The sequence below is a fragment of the Melospiza georgiana genome, chromosome 7 (assembly GCF_028018845.1).
Source record: "Melospiza georgiana isolate bMelGeo1 chromosome 7, bMelGeo1.pri, whole genome shotgun sequence".
NCBI classification, from domain to species: Eukaryota; Metazoa; Chordata; class Aves; order Passeriformes; family Passerellidae; genus Melospiza; species Melospiza georgiana.
This window is the reverse complement of record NC_080436.1, coordinates 35,910,127-35,931,251: the sequence shown is the minus strand read 5'-3', so window position 1 is coordinate 35,931,251 and position 21,125 is coordinate 35,910,127. Positions and strand designations below refer to the sequence as shown.

General features: G+C 38.0%; 1 protein-coding gene across 3 annotated transcripts in view; it reads left to right on the top strand.

The window, feature by feature from the left end:
• The window catches only part of LRP1B (LDL receptor related protein 1B), a 642,008-nt gene that overhangs the window by 545,843 nt on the left and 75,040 nt on the right, over positions 1-21,125 (top strand). For all 3 annotated transcript variants that reach the window (XM_058028149.1, XM_058028148.1, XM_058028147.1), the window contains 7 exons: positions 794-975; positions 3,243-3,442; positions 15,073-15,261; positions 16,025-16,173; positions 18,890-18,983; positions 20,045-20,161; positions 20,332-20,451. In XM_058028149.1, coding sequence (XP_057884132.1) covers positions 794-975; positions 3,243-3,442; positions 15,073-15,261; positions 16,025-16,173; positions 18,890-18,983; positions 20,045-20,161; positions 20,332-20,451 — 1,051 coding nt within the window. The remainder of the gene's footprint in view (positions 1-793; positions 976-3,242; positions 3,443-15,072; positions 15,262-16,024; positions 16,174-18,889; positions 18,984-20,044; positions 20,162-20,331; positions 20,452-21,125) is intronic.

Below are 21,125 nucleotides of genomic sequence, written 5' to 3'. Positions count from 1 at the left end.
AGAATAACACAACCCTGTCAGTAGTCTGTAGGCTTTCCAGTAGGTGACTAAATTACTTTTGTCTCTTAGCAATGTAGTATTTTTAAAATTTAACTAATTTTTGGGAAGTTCCTCATTCTTCTGCCACATGAATGCTGGAAGTAAAAGCACAGTATTTCCTTTCCAGCCAGTACCTCTGAGTGCTCTCATGGTCTCTCTGTCACTGTGACATATGGCACTACTGTGACACTAAAATGAAGGATATGCTGATGGAGACTGCAGAGAGAAATGGGGAGACGAGCAGCAGATGTGCTCAAGGGCACACTGTGGGGAGAGCAGCCACATCTCCACTCTGTTCTGTGGAACAAAAAATGGAGTATGAAATGAAAGAGAGAAAAGTTTGATTTATTTATTTATTTATTTAAAATTCAGAGAAAACTAGGTACTAAGATGAGAAATGAAAGATCAAAAGTTTACATTTTTTGCATAATGCAGAGGAGTTGTTAATTTCCTCTTTACAATATCATAGGATGCTCCATTCTCCTTCACTAGGAGGAAAGTGTCACGTTGTTGTAGCTACTTAAGAAGTGTTATTACCTGAGAAGTGTCAGTGTTTAGCAGTGAATAATACCCAATTTTTACATGCTTTATGTCACTGTACCAAATATCCAGTCTCTCAATATCCTGGCATCAGAATTATTGTTCCTTTTCCCAGTTATTTAGATAAATAATTAACGTAATTCCTGACCTCGAATTATTGTTCCTTTTTCCCAGTTATTTAGATAAATAATTAACGTAAATTTTGCTTTTCCAGGTAGTTCACAATACAGCTGTTCCCAATGCCCTGGCTGTCGATTGGATTGGGAAGAATCTCTATTGGTCTGATACTGAAAAGAGAATTATTGAGGTGTCCAAACTCAATGGCTTGTACCCAACTGTCCTCGTGAGCAAGAGAGTGAAGTTTCCCAGAGATCTGTCCTTAGATCCTCAAGCTGGGTATGAAGCAGCCAATTTTCAGTACTTCCTACTTAATCCTCATTTGATATTAATTTTTTTTATTCAAAAAATACATAGGAAATAATACTTAGTTTTTTGTTGGTTTGGGGTTTTTTTTAATCTAATATTTGTTGATAGGACAAAGTTGTTGTGTTGGTCTGGACTCTACCTAAACAAAGAAAAGTAGTGTTTTTCCTTGCATAAAAATATAACCTATCTAGTTTGCTATTTTTTTTCAAGATAAAAGTTATTTTCTACTATTTCTTAGAACTATAATTTAATTTTCTTGCAACTGTACCTTTTCTTCCCTGTAATATTGGGGAGTGAGGATGCAGACCTTTGTTTAATGTCTTCAAGAGATGAATATATGGGATCTTTCTGTGGTTGCCTGTGCATTACTGAGTATGCAAAAATCACTGTACAAAGTTAATACACAGAGTCCCAGTCTTTCAGGAAGACTTAGATGTATAAATAAATAGGCATAATAACTTACTGGTGGGTTTTTGGTTTTTTTTTTTCGTGTGTATAGACAGCTTTCCAAAACAGTTTTTACATTGTTATTGCTAAACATAAGCCTATGTTCATTTATTTTAGTATAGAATTTTACTGGAAATAAAAACTCAAATTCAGATTTATAATTCAAAATGGTGTTACTTGAATCTTGGGCATGGTTTTTTTGTGGTTTTTTTCCCTCACAAATGAGAAATGCTTAGTGAATTATCCTGCTGCTGCCATTGCAGTTTGTTTCCAAAGAAAACATTTTCTGTTGGAGAGAGTGGAGGAAGTTTCCTCTGTCTGCTGCTTGTGTGGAGCAGGCTGGGTGCCAGCACGCTGCACCTGTGTGTTGTGGGATACCTGTCACTGTTCCTAGGGCCACCATCTCCTCCTGCACACAAACTCTGTTCCAGGTGGTTATCAAGGATATGAGCTGCATCTGGATTTTGGAGAGCCTGTCCAAAGCCTGTAGAGCAGAATCAGCTTCCCAGCTGGAAAGATCTGTCCTGAGGTTCTGAGTAATGGCACACAACAGCAGCCACATGCATCCATGTACTAAATAATGGGATTTTTCTTCCTTTATGGCAAACGTGCTCTGCATTGTGGTTAAATAGCATGTTGAGGGGAAAATTGCTGCTCAGCTTTCTGACAGTCTTTCTCAGTGTTTCACCCATTTTTACACCCTCTGTGTGAGAAACTGTTTTAATGTTTTGCAGCTAGTACTTCCCGAAGCAATTCAATTTGCATTGTGTGGCTGCATAACAACAAAAAAATGTTTTGTAACATGTATATAAAAAAAACTAGATTTAATACCATATTTCTGATAAATTTATTAATGATGCCATTTATGCAGAATGTGAGATTCACAAAGTCCAGTTTGGGTGAAGCTTCAAATTCTAAGGTGTCAAGACTAAGCCATTTAAATGCACATTTTATTAGTCCATAATCAATTTAATAAAATCACACCTACCATGGGGATTCCTATTCAAACCTGTTACATTCAGCACACCTATTTACAGACAGGTCCAGCAAGCTAAAAGATTTATCTGGAAGGTGGAAATATTGTAATGACTGATTTATTCTTGAGATCAATTAAATAAATTAAGCATTGAGTCACAGAATGGTTTGATTAAGAAGAGACCTGAAGATCATCCAGTTTCAAACCCCCAAGATGGGCAGGGATGCCATTCACTGCCCCAGGTTGCTCAAAGCCCCATCCAGCCTGGTCTTGGACAGTTCCAGGCATGGGGCAGCCACAGCTACTCTGGTCAATTATTGCTGCTGAGGCCTTGTAAAGGCTGACCTAGAACAGAGACTAGACAAAACTAAAGAATAAAGTAGGGATTTATTAGAAGGATTCAATAGATCCACCTTGGGCAGCACAAGAGCCCAGCCAGGGCTACACCCCAGGTGAACCCAAAATGGTCACAAAAGGGACGATCAGTCACAGGGTCTCACACTTTTATTTAAAAGTTGTGCTCCATTTGCATATTGGAGTTATTTGTCCAATTACAGCTTTAGCTTATAAAGTCCCATCCTTCTTGTTTTTCTCTCTTCAGTCCATATTTGTGCTCTTGGGTCTGAGATTTGGATCATTTGTCCTTGGTCTCCTGCTAGAGCAGGAATTGTTTTGTCTCTCTGCTCTGAAGAGAGCTCACTGTCCCCTAATATGAAGCTCAGAACTACACACTAAAGCAGCACAGAATCTGAAAAATATAAAAGCTAAAACCAGAAGCATCACAGTTACTCAGCTGCTGTGTTTTGTTCCACAGATACCTGTACTGGATAGATTGCTGTGAGTCCCCTCACATTGGCCGGGTTGGGATGGATGGATCCAGGCAAGCTGTGGTTATAGAAACCCAGATTTCCAGACCTATGGCTCTCACCATAGACTACGTCAACCACAGACTGTACTGGGCTGATGAAAACCACATTGAGTTTTCTGACATGGATGGAACTCACAGACATAAAGGTTGGTCAACATTTCAGTTGTTTTTCTTTTTGATGCTTTCAATGTTATGCACAGTTATGTAAAAATTGTCCTTTAAAACCTTTTTCCAAACTTTTTTGAGATTTTTTTTTCCTTTTATCAATATTTTAAAATCTGCTCTTCATTTTTGTTCCCTGCTATTGATATGAGTAATTTTTAAACTTGTAGTGCTATGTGTTTGTGGGAAAAATATCAAATAGAAAAAGAAGCTCTAGGAACACAAGCAGTAATCTGAGGCACTCTTTCAATTTTATACCCTGACATATATAGACAGGTTCTTGATTAAGTCACAAAGTGAGTGAAACTTGCTGTTAAAAGTAGAAGGAATAGATCCTCTGTGCTCTGTGTCAGGATAGAGGGCTAAAATCAGCCTTTTCTCCTATCTCAGAAAGCCTGGAAAAGCTATTAGTCTGCTCAGCATGAGAACATTATTTCAAATGTAATTTGGGGCTTTCCTGGTAGATGGGTGAAATAATAACTTTTGAAATACTTATGTAATGAACTAATCTTTATCCCTGTGTTTTGCTTCTCACCTGACAGATAATTAAACAGCTTGTGTCATTTATCTGTAAAGTATGCAAAAAAAAAGTAAAATTCTACACTATGATGAATTGTTCTCATATTCCAAATTGTATAATTAAAGAGCTTTCATTTTAATTCAAATATATGAAATAGTATCAGTCTACTAAGTTTTTTGGGGGGTTTTATTTGAGATGAAATTGTTACCTGAGCTCCTTCCTCAAGCTTTACCCAAATCTCAGCATTGCTGTATTTCTGGTAAAACTTCATGGATCTGGGCTTTTTTTGGGCTTTTATCTCATACTGGGGGCCTCCAGGTCTTCTCCAAACCACAACTGATGAAGTAACTACTTTATTTTCAGATCAAAGGTTCACCATGAAATAAAAAATGGAAACCAACAAGTTTTCTAGCCCTTGCATTCATGAATTGTAGGTTATAAATGCATCATTAATAATTCAATGTCAGTTGTCTGAGATGGTAGATTGGTGGCTTTCTAGCAGTAGTTATGAGAGCTGTAAATATTCCCATTAATCTCAGCATAATGTCCATGGTTTTTTTGGGATGAACACTGGTCAGTTGTAACCTGCTCACCTAAGCAGCACTCAGATATAGCCCTGAGCTGGAATCCTGCTGACATTCTGCTCTTCTGACAGAGGAAGCAAAGCTCCCTACTCCTCTTGATGTCATTCCCTGTGCTGCTATCCTGCTTTTTGTTCTCGTAAAATTATCCTCATACTCTTCTTTCTGGATCTTTCAAAGGAAAGAAGTAAAGAGTAGCCAATTTTTCTCTCTTAGCCCTAAACTGATCACAGTGGTCAAACCTTTCACAGTCTTCCCTTTCAGCCTGAGAGTTTCAGAATTTTTCTTTACCTAAAAATGTCCTCATGTCACTAAACTCAGGAGATAGCTGCAAAATTCCAGCCAGACCATCTTCACTGTCCATTCCCTTGGTCTCCAGCCTGTGGGGTTCTCCTCCACAACTGGATAAAATCAGTTTCAGCTGCTCTGTATCTGCAGAGTTAATGTCTTCTTCTGAGGATGCCTGATCCTGGAGAAGAAGGAAATTTGTCACAATGACACAGCAAATTTATCCAAATTTGGTACCAGTGAGGTATCTGAGGCAAGCTCCAAAAGCAATAGTGACTTTGTGTAAAGCTGGTGCCATGCTGCCTTTGAGGACACGTCTCTTTGAAGTCCAGATGGTGTATAAATATTCAAGCCATAAGAATTGAGCTTTGGTAGAAAGATCCTGATGTATTTAAATGATGTGAAAGCAAGGTTTTTTCCTTAGGCAATCATTGTGGAGGATGAGGTTGGGAGAGACCTCATGGATCACCTAGTCCAACCTCGCAGATCACCTAGTCCAATCTCATGGATCACCTAGTCCAACCTCACAGATCACCTAGTCCAATCTTTTCTGGGAAAAGCATGGTCGAGATGACACACAACCATGTCCAGCTGCATCTTAGAAGTGTCCAATCCACCATTTCCTTGGGAAGATTATTCCAATGGCTCAGTATTTTCACTGTGAAAAGTTTTCCTCTTGTCTCCAGCCGGAATCTTCCCAAGAGTTCCCAACCTGTTCCCATCACCCCTTGCCTTTTCCACGTAAAATGGGAGTCTCCATTTCTTTGCAGCCTCTTTAGAGGCTGGAATGTGGTGGTGAGGTTTCTCTTCATAGTGAACAAGCCCAGTTCTCCCAGCCTTTGATCTCACACAGTTTCCCAAGCCTTGGATCATCTTTGTGCCCCTCGTCTGGATCCTCTCCCACGTGCCCACACCTAATGCCTCTTGTCGCTTTCTGCTGTCAGAGTTTCACTCAAAACATCATTAACAAATTAAAATGAAGTTGTAGAAAGGTTTATGTGGATTTAACAAGACAGTGATAGAATTCTTGGTGTCTGAAACAGATGAAACAACTCTGTGGGTGCTCCAAGGAGAGCTCTGACAGTTTTGCAGAGTTCACACTTAATGATCAATTTGCCTTTAATCAATGTCTTTTCCTTTTCTCCCTGCTTTCTCCTGGAACAACCAACTAAAAGAAATTATTTCTTTGTGATTCAGCACAAAAATAGAAATATTTTGGATGATAAAATTTAACCATTGTAAAATAATTATTTTAATAGGGGAAACTCAGGGAAGTTCAGTGTTTGGAGCTGTGAAGGCCCCCCCTTGGCCTTCTGATATCTGTAATCCACACTGATAAGCACTTAAATGAGAAAGATTAGGTTTTATCTCTTGTGATAACTGTGTTCCTTGAAGGCTTCTTTTTCACATGGATTTCATGGTCTGTTTTCCTTTGTCATTTTGCACATTTTGTATTGTCAAAGTTAAGTAAGGGGGAGATGGTTGAGTTTGCTCTTACCCTTTGTTTGTTTGAATGGAGAAGGATAAAGGCACAGATATGGCAATCACAAAATACATTTTCATGGAGGAGAGGAAAAAGTGTGAACAGGAATGCTGTGAGTGATGCAATCTGAAGTGCTAATAATGGCAAACTAAGCATTTTCTCACCTGCTTCTGTGACCTCTGAGGATAAGGCTGTCTTGCTCTGAGGGTTTTTTTCCTGAGACTTTGATTTTTTTGGATCTTAAATTGTCTGTTACAAAATGTATCAGAAAATGCCACAGCGATTTCAAAAGACACAGCAAATATAAGTAACTTGTCAGAATTAGTGGATTTCATATCATTAAGGGATGGTATGAGACAGTGTGCAGAGTTGTGTGCTCCACATCACACAACAGTTTTAGGCTAATTTAGGATAAACACAACAATTTTAGGCTGATTATTGATATGCTGTCTGCTAAACCATGGAGTATTTATTACATGCAATGGGAGTTTACATGTATTCAGATCTTGGTGTTAACATTTCTTCAACAAGTACGGGGTTTTTAAAGTTTGTTTGTTTCTTCTGAACCTTAAAGCTTTTTGAGGAGAACATCTGCTGCTTTTCTCTTGTAAAATTCCTCTGCATTTCAGCAGAGAAATTCTCTTTTACAATTGCCAAGAGACTCGTAGTAAGAATTTTGAAAACATGCTAACTAGGCCAGAAATCTCAGAGTGCTTGGGAGCTCTTCTTGGCGCTGGGGCAGCGATGACCTTGCTGAGCTGTTTGAAGTTTAATGCTTGGTTATATAAACTGTCTTCAGAGCTTAGCCAATTCAGCACTGCAGCGTTCTCAAATGTTGTACACTGTAAATGATTAAGCAAGTATTGAAGCACTAATCTGGCTAAGCACTAAGCTGGTTTACTTATGTGAGCTTTATGAAAAAATAAATAAAAAATTTAAGAATTCGTCAGACTTAGCTGCTTTCTGTTTCCACAGCCCAGAGGAGATGCAGGCTTCACAGCTCCCTGGGTATCTGGCTGCTCCATGCAGGTTTTCCCAACCTTCAGGGCTCCTAAATCCCAGAGCTATCTGCATTCCCCCATTTCCCTTTGAAGACGAGCATTTCAGTAAAATGAAACTATAAAAGGGAAATCTGAGAGTCCAGTTTAGGAAGTTCAGAAACTTCTCTGAGATTAGGCCTTAAACTGTGTCAAGTTGTTGGTTTATACTGTAAAAGCAAAAAGTTGGGCCCTACAATCCTTCATGTGACAGGGGCATGGAAATTAAGCAATGGAAAAGTGTTGCATTTTGACTAAATTATTATTGTTAAATTACTTCTTTAGGTGTAATATAGTTAACAGCTAATAACTTTTCTAGAGGACCTCAATTTGAAAAAACACCCTGTTCTTGAGACAGCTTCTTCCTGAATGTTTGCAATTCTCAGAACTGGAGAGTATATATGCAAGTTTTGAAGTAACAAGTACAGGAGGTTTGGAGATTACAATCACTTTACTTTTTAGTGCCTGTAATTTCAAATGTTGCTCATTGTAAGGAGTTTGCATGTAGAAAATTAGTATTTGTGTCTAATTCTGAACTCTGCCACCAGAGTTTTAAAAGAGAATATGCCTAATAGTTTATAAAATTGTCCTAATATAGAAATGATTACAGAAATCAATTCATTCCAGATTTATACCGGAGGTTTTCATAACTCAAAAATTAGAGAAGTCTGAAAGAGGGTTTGTTTCCCAGAGCAGATGAGAAGTAGTTCTGATATGGCAACAGTTTTTTTCCCAACTTTTAAGGAGTCTATAGAATTATTCATTGTATCCACATCTGATAGCACAAACTGATAATTGCTTCCTCTCCATTATTGACTTCTGGAATCACTTTTCATATTTGTTCCTATAAAATTCTCCAATACATATGTATTCCCAAATCTGACTACTTTTTTTTTTTATTGGGTTCCTTCTCTTTTAAAGGACAATATTCAGGAGAAATTGTTCAGATTCACCTATACTACAGGCAATTCACTCAATTACTTTACTCAAGTTTCCTCAGTCTCCAGGTTATGAAGACCAGTTAAGGAAGGTGATGCCTTGTGAAAGCTGACCTAGAACAGAGACTAAGCAGAGCTAAAGAATAAAGTAGGGATTTATTAGAAGCCTCAGTGGATGCACCTTGGGCAGCACAAGAGCCCAGCCAGGGCTGCACCCAAGATGAACCAAAATGGTCACAAAATGTCTGATCAGTCACAGGAACTCTCATTTTATAAGTTCTGTTCTATTTGCATATTGGAGTTAATTGTTCAATTCCAGCTTCAGCCCATGCAGTCCCATCCTGATTGTTTTTCTCTCTCCAGCCCACATTGTTTGTGGGCTCTTGGTGCTGAGATTTGGATCACTTGTCCTTGGTCCCCAGCTGGAGAAGGAATTGTTTTGTCTCCCTACTCTGTGCACAGAGCTCACCATCCCCTAATGTGAAGCTCAGAACTACACACTAAAGCAGCACAGAATCTGAAAAATATAAAAGCTAAAACCTGAGGCATCAAAAGTTGCCAGCAGGTTGGTTTCTCTATATTCCCCTGGTCTTGTGAAATATACTCAAATTAGATTATAAACTTCTGAAAATAGTTCACTATACTTGAAACTTCTCCATGAGCTGGATTTGTGCCATCACAAATTTTAAGGGATGGACATTACTTTCCATGCAGCTGCTCCTGTCAGGAGGCAATCAGGACAGAGAACATAAACCACATATTTTCTGTTTTCTCCCTGTTCCAATCAACACCATGGAAAACAGGAGGATTTTGATCAAGCCAGGGTCAGTGTTGGACAGCTCCCATGGTTCCAGTAGAAGATAAATGAGATAAACCAAAGTGGCCCAGTGGTTTGTGTCCTCACAGTTGGATGGTGGCAGGAGAGGGAAAGATAAAAGAAGGAATAGCTTGGGGGTCACTGGGAATGGATATCAAAACCAAGACAGGAGTCAAAGGTGAGGGGCTGGCAGGCAGGTAAAAGGTCTCTGTAAATCTGAAAAATAATTTAAAAACCTTTTAAACTCACTAACACACACAGTTATTCTACTCAAACAGTGACTTGTGTATATTTGAGAGTAATTTATTACTGCTCTGTACTGCAGTGGAGTTACTGGCATATAAACAGCTGCTCACAGTGAATTAAAAAAGGCAATAAAATATTTTAAAGTGGGAAAATAAAATATTGTATTCCTAGTTTTTTATCAATTGGTTTTATAGGCAGATTTTGAAAAATTTATGCATCTTTCCTCATGGTGTTGTTATATCTAATAGTGAAATTTAATATCTCAAACACACGAGTGCCTTAAGATGTTTAGATTTAAGGCTAAATTTCCTGCTTCTTTAGTGATAGCAGTTTGGGGATGTATAACAAGTTTTGTGTGAATTTGTTGAAATTCTCAGTTTTCATTGTTTCAGTTACATTTTTATACCGGCAAAGTATCCCATCACTGAATGCTAGGACTTTTAGCTTCCATACTTTACCCAATATGGATGTGTGTGATATATATGATGTATCTATTAATTTTGCAAAAAGAAATACTTATGTGTGAACATGTTATTAAAGACATGAGTAGTAACATCCTAAAACTACATATATAGTTTATATATAGACTTAGTCTATAAAGTCCATGAATATTTTTTTGCTGTTCATTGAGTTTGACAGGTTTAGGTTTTTAAACCAAGTGTCAATTTCATAAAAGTAATAATGATTGTAAAATATCTCATCTTTAATATAGAGTATTTTAATGTAATATACTTAAATTTAATTGTATATGTCAGTTCTACATACTTTGTCACAAGCTTAATAGAGATAATCTTATTGTCATTATTCATTATTAATTTTATGGACTAAGCACTTCAAATTCTTTATCAAAAGGAACAAGCATCAGGAGTAAGTAGTATAGGAAATAAAAAAGTATTGACTGTGTCTCAGAGAGGCTCCAAACTGAATGTAAAATGTGACAGAAACAGGTACAAGGGAGTTCACTTGGCAAGGGGACAGTGGGGGCCAGGAATTGCTGCAGAAATCAGCAGTCTCCAAGTTCATTTGGTTTTGTAGGTTTAATTGCTATTTTCTTATTAAAAATTGTTCTTCCTTGATGCAATTTGTCTTTGGAGGGTTTGTAACCACTGGTTCCCTTTTGATCGAGATGTCAGTAGGCTTTTTGTTTCTGTTTTATTGCAGTTCAGATAATCAAGTTTCAGGGAGTGGAATTCAAAATAGTGTAGAATGTTTTTTCAGACCGGGTCACCCATGTAAATTTTCTGTGTTTGGGTGCCAAAATTCTTGAACAGAAACTGCTCTAATGCCACAGGGAAAGTAATTTAAATTGTTGCTTAACAATAATTAATTACCTTTAGGAATGGCTTCCCAGCACTGGCACTCTAGCTGGGTGAATTTTTGGGAAGAGCCTAACAGGGATCTTTCACCCCTTCTGTTTTTGTAGATTTTGTACAAGGGCAGGGCAAGGTTGCAGCCCCTTGTTTTTGGAAAGGGACACATCCTTTTCTTTCTTGGAAGTGATCAACCATCTTCTGGACATGATAGGGTGCTGATAAATTTGATATTTTGATATATATCTATTTTTTTATAACTTTGATAATTTTGCTTTTTCTTAGAAGGGGTCAAATTTGTCCCTCAAAGGACACTTTTTCTTGTTACATTGGTTTTACCACCCACCAATGAGACCTTTTTTATTATTATTTGTGTTTTAGTATTTGCTTTTCTATTTGGAAAAGCTTGTGTTTCAATAAGAGCCAAGGAGCTGGGCTTCACTTCTGTATGGTTTCAGGTTCTGTAGCTCAGCAATCCTAGATGGAATGATTTTCGTTCCTGAAATCAATTGAACACATTTTTATGCTTAAGTAAATGTGCTCAGAAAATATAAGGGAAGCAGAGTTCACTTTTCAGAGAAAAGTAAACATTTCTATCACAAATATGACTTACAGCCTATGAATTTATATTCTTGGATCAAAATTGATACAAAATGCAGGAGAGAGAGAGACAGATATACTTTGAGTCTGTCATGGTTCTCGTGTGTCTACATAACCATGTTCCCTCCTGTGGCTCTTCTCTTAAGTTCATGCAGCACTTTATCTTCCTTTATTGTGTTATATATTGCCATTTTTGTCTTCAAGTATCTAATAATTTTTATTTCCCACCACTTCTGATCTGTTGCCAGCCTCCTCATTTTTCCCTTTTATTCCCTGCCCGTGTATTTTCCTCCTGTTTTCTGCAGCTTTCTGAAAGGCCTGTGCAATCCTTCTCCTTTCTGCCTCCTCTTTCTTGTCCCTTTTCTCATCTAGTTGTTTGGGGTTAGCCCTGTTTGGGATTAGCATTCAGTGTCAGAAAATCCATGATTTATGGGTAAAATGAAATACCACCAGAGAATCAGAGTTGGCAGCAGGTGTGTAAGAGGAGGAATTGCAAGGAACTTTCTCAGCTCTGAGAGGAGCAGAAAGGAATCCCAAAAGTAAATGTTTTAGCTTTAACAGAATATATTCCTTTCTTACTAATGGGTTTGCAATGGGATGAAATGTTTTCAAATAGCTGCAGAGGAAACAGAGGTGCTTTTTTATGACCAACCTGCCTTTACTTTAAATTCATACAAAATAATCTGGTTTTGCAGTGCTTGAAAAAGAAAGAGGAACAGTGAGTCTTTCTCTCCTGTTTAAAACTGAATCACACCACAGAGCTTGCTGTAGGGTTAATAATTAGTATTAATTAGAGTTAATAATTAGTATTAGACATACAATATTAGTACTGTATGTCATTTATGATGAGATCAATCAGCTAAAGCTTTTTTGGAGTTACAAGAAAGAGTGGAAAAAGGAAGTGGGTGTTTCTACTACTCCATAAATTTGTAAAAAAAAATCAATATTCACTGCCCGAAATTTTGGAAATTGTGAAACTGATGTCCTCAAAGGCAAATGATAAAGAGCGTGAGAGACTACTGCTCCATCAGATAATCAGATGTAAAAATTACCTCTGTTTTCTCTTTTGTTTGGTCATTCACAGTTGATGGGAACTGTAAATTCTAGAACCTCTTACATGTCAACAGTTCTGATGTTTCCTTGCTATAATTTACTAAAAGGCAGAGAAGGATTGTATTCAGCTGTGATAGAACTATTTTTTAAACAGTAAAGTCAGAATTGGTTGCTAGCCTGTTTTCAGAAAACTCTCTCAGGCTTTACAGGTTTATCTTCTACATTGGCTTGTATGGTCAGCCTAGAAGAAATTTTTACAAGTTTTTCTGTTATGTAATTATTATTAACTAGTCTTTTATAAGAATTTTATATTTTTATGGTCAGTGTAGGATTTTTGTCAGAAATATTTGTCCAGTGATTCTGTAGTTATATTCTATTTTACTTCAAATGGATTTTCATTTGCATATATGTGTACTATTCATTGCTTTCTTAATTGATTTTTTAATAACTTTGTTTCACAACCGAATACATTTAGCTTTAACAGCTTTAAATGGTGCAACTTTGTGTTGATTGTGACCTAATGAAAAATTAATGCAGAAGCCCATTAAAATTACAGAGTTGCTCAGAAATAAAAATGGAGACAAGACAAACTGCAACCTAAATCTGTGAGTGCTAGGACACTGACAGTTTTAACTTTATACCTATAAATGGTAATAACAGGAAACCCAGTTTTTAGAAACAAATATATTTTGTCATTCTTTTTTTAAAGAACATAAAAAGAAGAGAGTCTAATGGTTATTGCATTGTTCCTGATAAGGTGGGGTTTTTTTTAAGAAGTTTGAAAGAGTTAAGCTTTTAAACCTGGTACTTGCAGAATTTATTTTTCTTTAAATAAAAGAAAAATTAAATGCTAATAATTGTGCTTGAGTCAATGAACACTGTTCTTCTGTGCAGTGTTCTAACTGTAATATTTAATATTTTGTGCCACACACTTTACTTGGCTTCCCTGTTAATACAGTGTGATGGTGCAATTCAGGCAGTGTAAGGTAATCTCCTGAATCTTTAGCTCATGAATATAAAGTTTCTTCTGAATTTTGATGTATATCTGATCCAATGAAGGCAGGACAAATTGTCTGGCACACCACAAACATTCACAAAACCAAAGAAAAAGCATTTATTCATATATCTATGCTTAGGATATGGGGTTTGCTTCCTGGATATCCAAAATAAGGATGACTATTGGGTGTATTTTTCATTGGTGGGTAATAATAAAGATGATGAAATAAAAAAAAAAATATTTAAATATGTTCATGTATATTAATGCTTTTATATGCTGTTTTATTCTGATTTTAAACTTAACTTTGATCAGAAAAAGAGAAAATAAAAAAGGGGGTTTTTTTTGTCTTTAGAGAGACTGGAGTGGGACCTTTGACATCTTTATTTTGGTGCCAAAAGTAGAAGCAAGGGCCATAATTTATATAAACCAATACTGTCTCAGAACTGGAGCAATAATTAGTTATAATAATTAGCAAATAATTAGTTTCATGGAAAGCTTCAGGGCCTCATTCAGGGCAGCAGCTTCTGATGTCTCATCCTGCTTCTCCTGTCAGCCTGGTTTGTATTCCTCATTGGAAACTTTACACAATGGGACTCTAAAAATCACAGAAATTATAAGAGCTCTTCTTGTACTGTACCGTGTATGGAACTGTGGCAAAGTTTCCTCTGTAATAAGGATTAAGGTTAAAATTGCCAGGATTTCTTTGGACTTTGACTGATTTCCCAGAAAAACTCTGAAGCTCTTTCAAAAGCATCATATTCTTATTTCAGTGTGATAGATGTGCTTCATGGAGGCGTATAAGAAGGGAAAATAATTTCAGGCCTAAGCAGGAAGGTCTCCTTGACCAGGGGGCAACATGCCCTGCACTGGAGTTCAGTACAGGGAGGACTGCTGGATGGAAAATTAAATTTTCTAAGTTGTTGTTCCATATACTGAGTACCAGTCATCAGATCTCAGTGAGCAATAAAATGTCCCAACAGGAATTTGAGATTTGCCTATTGTGTCAACATTTTTCAGGTAAAAAGATGCAGAAGACAAGGTAAAGGTGTTAAAGACGTGCTGGTTAAATGTGACAGTCAGCCGCTCTGCCTTTTCACCTCTATCAGTAATTAGGTGATTCAGCAACAAAAGATTATCATCTACAAATTAATTACTGTGATCAGATATGCTCCTAGGACAGCTATGATTACTACTATTGATGTTAAAAGGAGGAAAAAAGAAAGGTGGCATTCAGTTACTGTTTACCAAGAACAAAAACTTAAGGTTAAGGACTGTACTGCAGGATAAAGAATGCTCCAAAGCTTTTTCTCCCTTTTGTCCTTGAATCCTTTTCCAAATGATGTTGGCTCATAACTCTGTGATACTGTAGCAAAGGACTTTTTTTTTTCTTTTAATATTGTGTGGCTGGTGATGCTAGAAATGATCAATAATCCCTCTTACTGCAATGGTTATTTTAATGCCAATTTTTGGTTATTTTTCCTGTCTCTCTTGCCAGTATATTTTGATAAAATAAAATGCTATTAATTGTATGAAAGGGTATATTAAACACAAAGCATCAGGAGATGTTTATATTATGTTCTGGATGTTTTCTAATAACTTTTATTCCAGTAAAAGAGCCAATTTGTATTGCTTCTGCAGAGTAGGGGAAGTTACAGTGGGGAATATTTTAATGCTGCGCAGTGGGGAATATTTTAGCTGGCAGTTTCCCAAGGGTGAGCATTAACCTGAGGATCTCTCCTTCCAGTCCCTAACCAAGACATCTCAGGGGTGATTGCACTGACGCTGTTTGAGGACTACATCTACTGGACAGACGGGAAAACCAAATCCCTCAGCCGTGCCCACAAAACCTCTGGCTCGGACAGGCTGTCCCTGATCAACTCGTGGCACACCATCACAGACATCCAGGTGTATCATCCCTACAGGCAGCCTGATGGTAATTATCCTGTCTCTGCTTCCCAAGCTGCACATGGAGGTATTTAACTCAGTAGCCATGTGCTGAGGCGCTGCATGCTCATTTATCTGCAATGATTGTTTCTCTTCTGCTTCAGATTGTGGAAGTTTTCAAAGTACAGTTTTTAAACATAAAGCTGTGATTAATGTTTTAAGCACATCCAGTGTTAAATACATCTAACAAAACTTGTTCAGTAGAGAGATAATTTATGTGTTTAAAAATAAACCCAAATACTGACTGCAGGTGAAGAACTGTTAAGTTGCATTACAGTACAAGTTAACATTTTTTAAAAGGGGAGCAGTGTGTTATGAAAACTTTTAACCTGCTTCTTTGAAAAGTGTTAATATTGCAGAAGAATACTGCTAGACTGAGGGAATGTCAGAGAATGTGGGTGGTATGATTGGGTCTTATCTGCTGATATCACTGTATTTGAATTGTAACTGAATGCTATTTGGCAATTGACCTAGATAAGTTAATTTTTCTCTCATTATATCTAAAAAAAAGAGCTTTTTTATTCCTCTCACTCCTTCAGTATTGAAATTACAGCCATGGTAATAATTCATTTTTGCATACAACAGAGAATAGCTTAAAGGCAGCAGGAAGAGTTTGCCTCTGTGGGTTTTTGATTTGGGACACTGCATTGTAAAGACAGTACATGGCACACAATTTTCTTCATCCATAAAGCAGATACCCCGAAGTGTGCTGAGATAAAAGGCTCTGATCTACCTCCCTGTTCTGTCCACAGTGTCCAGACACGTGTGCACGCTGAACAATGGTGGCTGCAGCCACCTGTGCCTGCTGGCCCCTGACAAGCTGCACTCGTGTGCCTGCCCCACCAACTTCTACCTGGCCGCGGACAACAGGACGTGTCTGTCCAACTGCACTGCCAGCCAGGTATGGGCTGCAGGACTGGCCTCCACTGCTCCTGCTGGGCAGCAGGGAGTGCTGGCTTCAGCAGGGAATGGGGGAGCTTCAAAAGGAGCCCAACACTCAGGGGAGCATTGTGAGATTGGAATCTCGCAGTGATCTCCCTGCTCGGCTTAGACGGGAGGAGCTGGCAAATGGAAGAGGAGTGGGAGGGATGGATGCAGCCTGGAAAAAAAAACTTTATTAACAAAAATGGCAAACAGGGTGCAGGGCACAGAGCTGGGTCCAAAGACCCCTTGGGCAGGGCAAATGCACAAGGTCCAGTCAGGAAAGGTGAGCTCAGAGCATCACCTTTTAACACAAAAGTCCTGAACCAACAGAGAAGGAGAACTGTAAACTTGACCAAATACAGGATGGTTCTATCAGCACCACTAACTCCAGTGAGCCCACCCTACCCACCTGGTCAGGTGTCCCCTCCCCTCAGTGCCCTGCCTGCCGTGGTTTGTGTCCAAAGCCCTCTGCAAATGCATCTGAGGCAGGAATCCCAGCTGGGCGAGATTCCACAGAGCGTTTCACCTCCAAGGCTATTAGTGGGAAACACTTGCAAATGGTTTTTTTCCCCAGAGAATTCAGAACTTGTTCGCTTTCAAATGTTGGTGTTCCTGCCAGTCACAAGAACAAATACAGCTGCTAAACCCGTAAAAATAGCCTTGAAAAACCATTTGTCTGAAATATCAAAATACAAAGTGTGTGTAACAGTGATTTGGGATGCATGAATGAATTTTGCATTAAAAAAAGGAAACAAGCTCACTCCAGTTAGAAAGATGAAAAATGGAAAATGATAGACTTGTGTTAAAAACAGTCCAATAGGTAAAACAGAAAAAAATAATCAATTAAAACACTAAACTATGTTCCCTATTACTTAAAATAACAACTCTTGAACACCGAAACTCCATCCATTTAAGACCCATATGACCCTGATCCCTGATTTTACAGGGTTTTGTCTCTGCTGTCTAGAAGGGAATACAAGTATCTTCATAGCAACATCTCAGAGTTAGTGCCTATTTCCTGGAAATAACTTTCTGATGCCATTTTGACAGCCTGAATTCCCTTGTGGCGAGCAGAACAAGTAGAGAACACAAAGAATGACAATTGTCTGAGTTTCTATTTGTCTCCTGCCTTTGGCATCCTGAGCTGCAGATCTATGTGGGGCAGTAACAGCTGCCCTTCAGCCCAGCCTGTTACACAGCAGGTCCCTCAAGGTGCTGCAGGAATGATGTAGCTCCAGCTATGGGTTCTATATCATAAATGCCTTTGAAACCTTAATTTTTCTTGGCAGAAAAGAGAAACTGATCTAAGGTGCCAAATTTAATATACCATTTAATTATTGCTTTATTGAATAATCAACGATTTTTAAAATGTGAAAAAAAGCTGCCCAGAGGCAGAAAATGAAATGTCTTGCCCTTCTAAATCTCTTGGTTTCTTTCCTTTCTGTGTTCATAGAGACATGAGGTAGGAAAGCCAACATTTCTTAAAAGCTGATTGATAATCTACCCAGATTTTTCTCCCTGACATGAGACACATAATGGACTCAGTTTTTAGGTTTAACCCTAGAAAATTACATCAGTTTGTACCATTTGTTTTGTTTGCATTCCTCTTTCAGTCAGAACAAACAGTCACCTGAGTTGAGAGTAAATGCACAGCCTTCTTACAAAGGATTTTTCAGTTTTTTCTACAGATGTTTTATCCTTTTGAAAGTCTGAAAGGCTTTACATTTGGTTTGTTCATTTAATTCAAACAATGTAAGCAATACTGTACACAACACCACACATTAAGGCTCCTTTCTGTACCTGTGGGTGTTTGGGTTTATCTGGAAAAATGATGTTGTCTGCTTCAACAGTCTATAAAAGCAGAATTGAAGTGTTTGCTTTGAATAAGACCTTCAAGAATGAAATCACAGAATGCAGCAAAATATAATGAGCAGTTTGTGTCGGGGCATTGTAAGCCAGTGTAACACAGTCATCGAAACTACAGTGATTTTTATCACTTTGGCAACCTCAGTGCCAAACATCTCCAAATAACAAAAACACCAAAATTTAAAATACAAGTTTTGTAAAATTATCAGCCAGAAAATCATTGATTCATCAACACATCCAGCTGCTGATTTGCGGAAAAAGCCACTCCACAACTTGTAAAAGTTGTAAAGTTAGTATGATTAATTTTAGTGTTGGGCTCATGTGGGATAGCTTCCTTTAAAGGACACATGCAACTCCAAAAATTCCTGAGTTTATTTTATCCCTCTAACTTGTTGCATATGCATATGTATCAAACTGTTTTATCAATTTTTATGAGCCTGCACAGTTTTTCAGTCACATAGCTGAAATGTGGTGTTTGTGGCCCAGATTCAGCTTTTCTGTCTGCTTTAGCCCCAAGGTCAGTGGGGCCCCCCTTTACCTCTCTTCAGCTTGGATGCTTGCAATCTCCACTGCTTTCTCTGCAGAGAATCTCTTTTTTCCTCTTTTGCGAGCACAACAAGTTAACAGATTGAACAAGTTTAAACAACATACTCCAACTAAATCCAGAATTGGTTTCTACCTTGAGTTAATTTTCGAAGCCCCTGTCTCACAGCAGAGCTGATTTTCATAAACTGCGCCATTCCTGCTTATAAATAAATAAATAAATAAATGGATGACTAAACGTCAACGCAAAACCTTTCATTCCTGCTGGCCTTTCCTGTTTGCAGTTCCGCTGCAAGACCGACAAGTGCATCCCGTTCTGGTGGAAGTGTGACACGGTGGATGACTGCGGGGACGGCTCCGACGAGCCCGCCGAGTGCCGTGAGTGCGCGCTGCTCCGGGGCTGGCTCCGCCGCCAGCGCCCACACCAAACACAACGCTTTTTCATAAAGTTTAGGAAGAGGGTTTTTGTGGGCACTTCAGTTTGCAGCACTACTTTATGTCCCTTGGTCTTCGGGCTTTTTGAGGTCTTTGGAAAATCATACGTATTTTTCATCTTTCAAACCTTTACTTCGTCCCAGTTATGTTTTCGCTAAAGATTTTAATTTTGAATTGTGGAATTCTTTGCCTGAACACAAAGTTCTGACAGGTTTACTTGGGGCTTTTTTGTGTGTAATAAAAATGAGGGGCTCTAATCTCATTTGTTTGTGTTTTGTTGCAATTGTTGGCATTTAGATACACATTATTCTCCGCTGCAGTTTTCTGAGCAATAACAATGTTCTCTCCTTGCCTTCCTTCCTTAAGCTTATACTTGAAAAAAATGCTCTGTGTGTTCTGGTCTTCTGGTTCATTAACAGTTAATTTGATTTTTTTTTTTTACATTGAAATCCCTCACCCCTACTTTTACAATTTTATAATTAGTTCTCCTGCTGCAGAGGCCTCTGAAGCAAATTTTACCATATGTAATCATTCTACATAAGTTTTTATTTTAAGCTGCTCTATGCTTATATATAATATTACTATAGAGGTACATAATTGCTCATTATTTCTAATGACAGTGGCTGGAGAAGGAACAATTCCTTTCTTGGGAAATAGAATTAAAATGGGATAGGGAGTTTCTTAAAAGCAGGCTTGAACCTCAAGCATTTAGATCCGAAATTACAGGTCTCTGTTGAGCCTTTGGTAAGCCTCAACCTGCAGAGGGTTTTCACTCTGTGTCATTAGTACTGTAACTAGAGCTGCACAAATTAAAGATACCAGACTTTGAAATTAGTCTTGCAATCATATGTGTACTCTTTAATTACTAATATATACTCCGATTGAGATTATAAAGGAAATACAAGTTTATAGGTATTTTTGATTAGTCCACTGGGTAAGAACAGCAATAGTGAGCTTTAACCATTGCTCTGGTAGTGTTCATAATCAGTTTTGTCTTTTCCCAGCTGAATTCAGGTGTCAGCCAGGACGTTTCCAGTGTGGAACTGGGCTTTGTGCTCTCCCAGCCTTTATCTGTGATGGAGAGAACGACTGTGGGGACAATTCTGATGAACTGAACTGTGGTAGGTGCTTGCATGCACTGCAGGCTTCAGAAACCGGCCAAACTTCTTTAAATGCTGTGTTTCACACTCTGTCAACAAATGGCATTTTTCTTCATCTATCTTTGAAGTTTTGAGTCTTTTCAACTTTTAATCATTTTTACTTGTTCTTTTTGTTTTCATTGATTTTACAGACACACACGTGTGTCTGTCGGGGCAATTCAAGTGCACAAAGAACCAGAAGTGTATCCCAATAAACCTGAGATGCAATGGCCAGGACGACTGTGGTGATGAAGAAGATGAAAGAGACTGTCGTAAGTTATGCTTAAAGAATTCTGCTCTGTAGCTGAATTTTTTGGTTTTAAACAGGGAGCTGGAGTAAAACTCTGTAAATGTCCTCTAAAACAATTTGAGAACGTGCAAACAGTTAATTCACAGGACTGGTGAGCAATACTTCAAATACTAAAGAGCAAACTAAAATGCCATTTATTAACTCCATATTTAAAGTCATTGCAAAGAAGAGGGGGTAAAAACAATTTCAGGCATTTAATTGGGTTTTTTGACTGAGGTTGAAACATGTATTTTACTCTGAACCACCTCATAAGTGACTCATCTTCCTGAGGCTTTCATCTGCCATGCCTTGCAGCAATACATTTCAATGGAAAAAGATGTTTTTCAGACTCTTTTGTTGGAAAAGCTGTAGATCCAAAGCTCCTTCTAAATTCATGCTCTTTCATTGATTATTTTTACCTTTTCTGTTCCTCTTTCTCTGGGGATTTCATTAATTTATCTATGTAACTGGATTTCCATTCGCTCAGCTTTTAGTGCAACTTACTTTCCTCACATTTATTTTCACTCTACATTTCTCAGGTATAAGTGGAGAAAATATTTTTAGATTTATACTGGAGATTTGTTGAATAAGTTTGTGTCTGATCATTTTGTAACAAAGATGATGGGGCTGCCTTGAAATGTAGCTTCATTGTTTTAC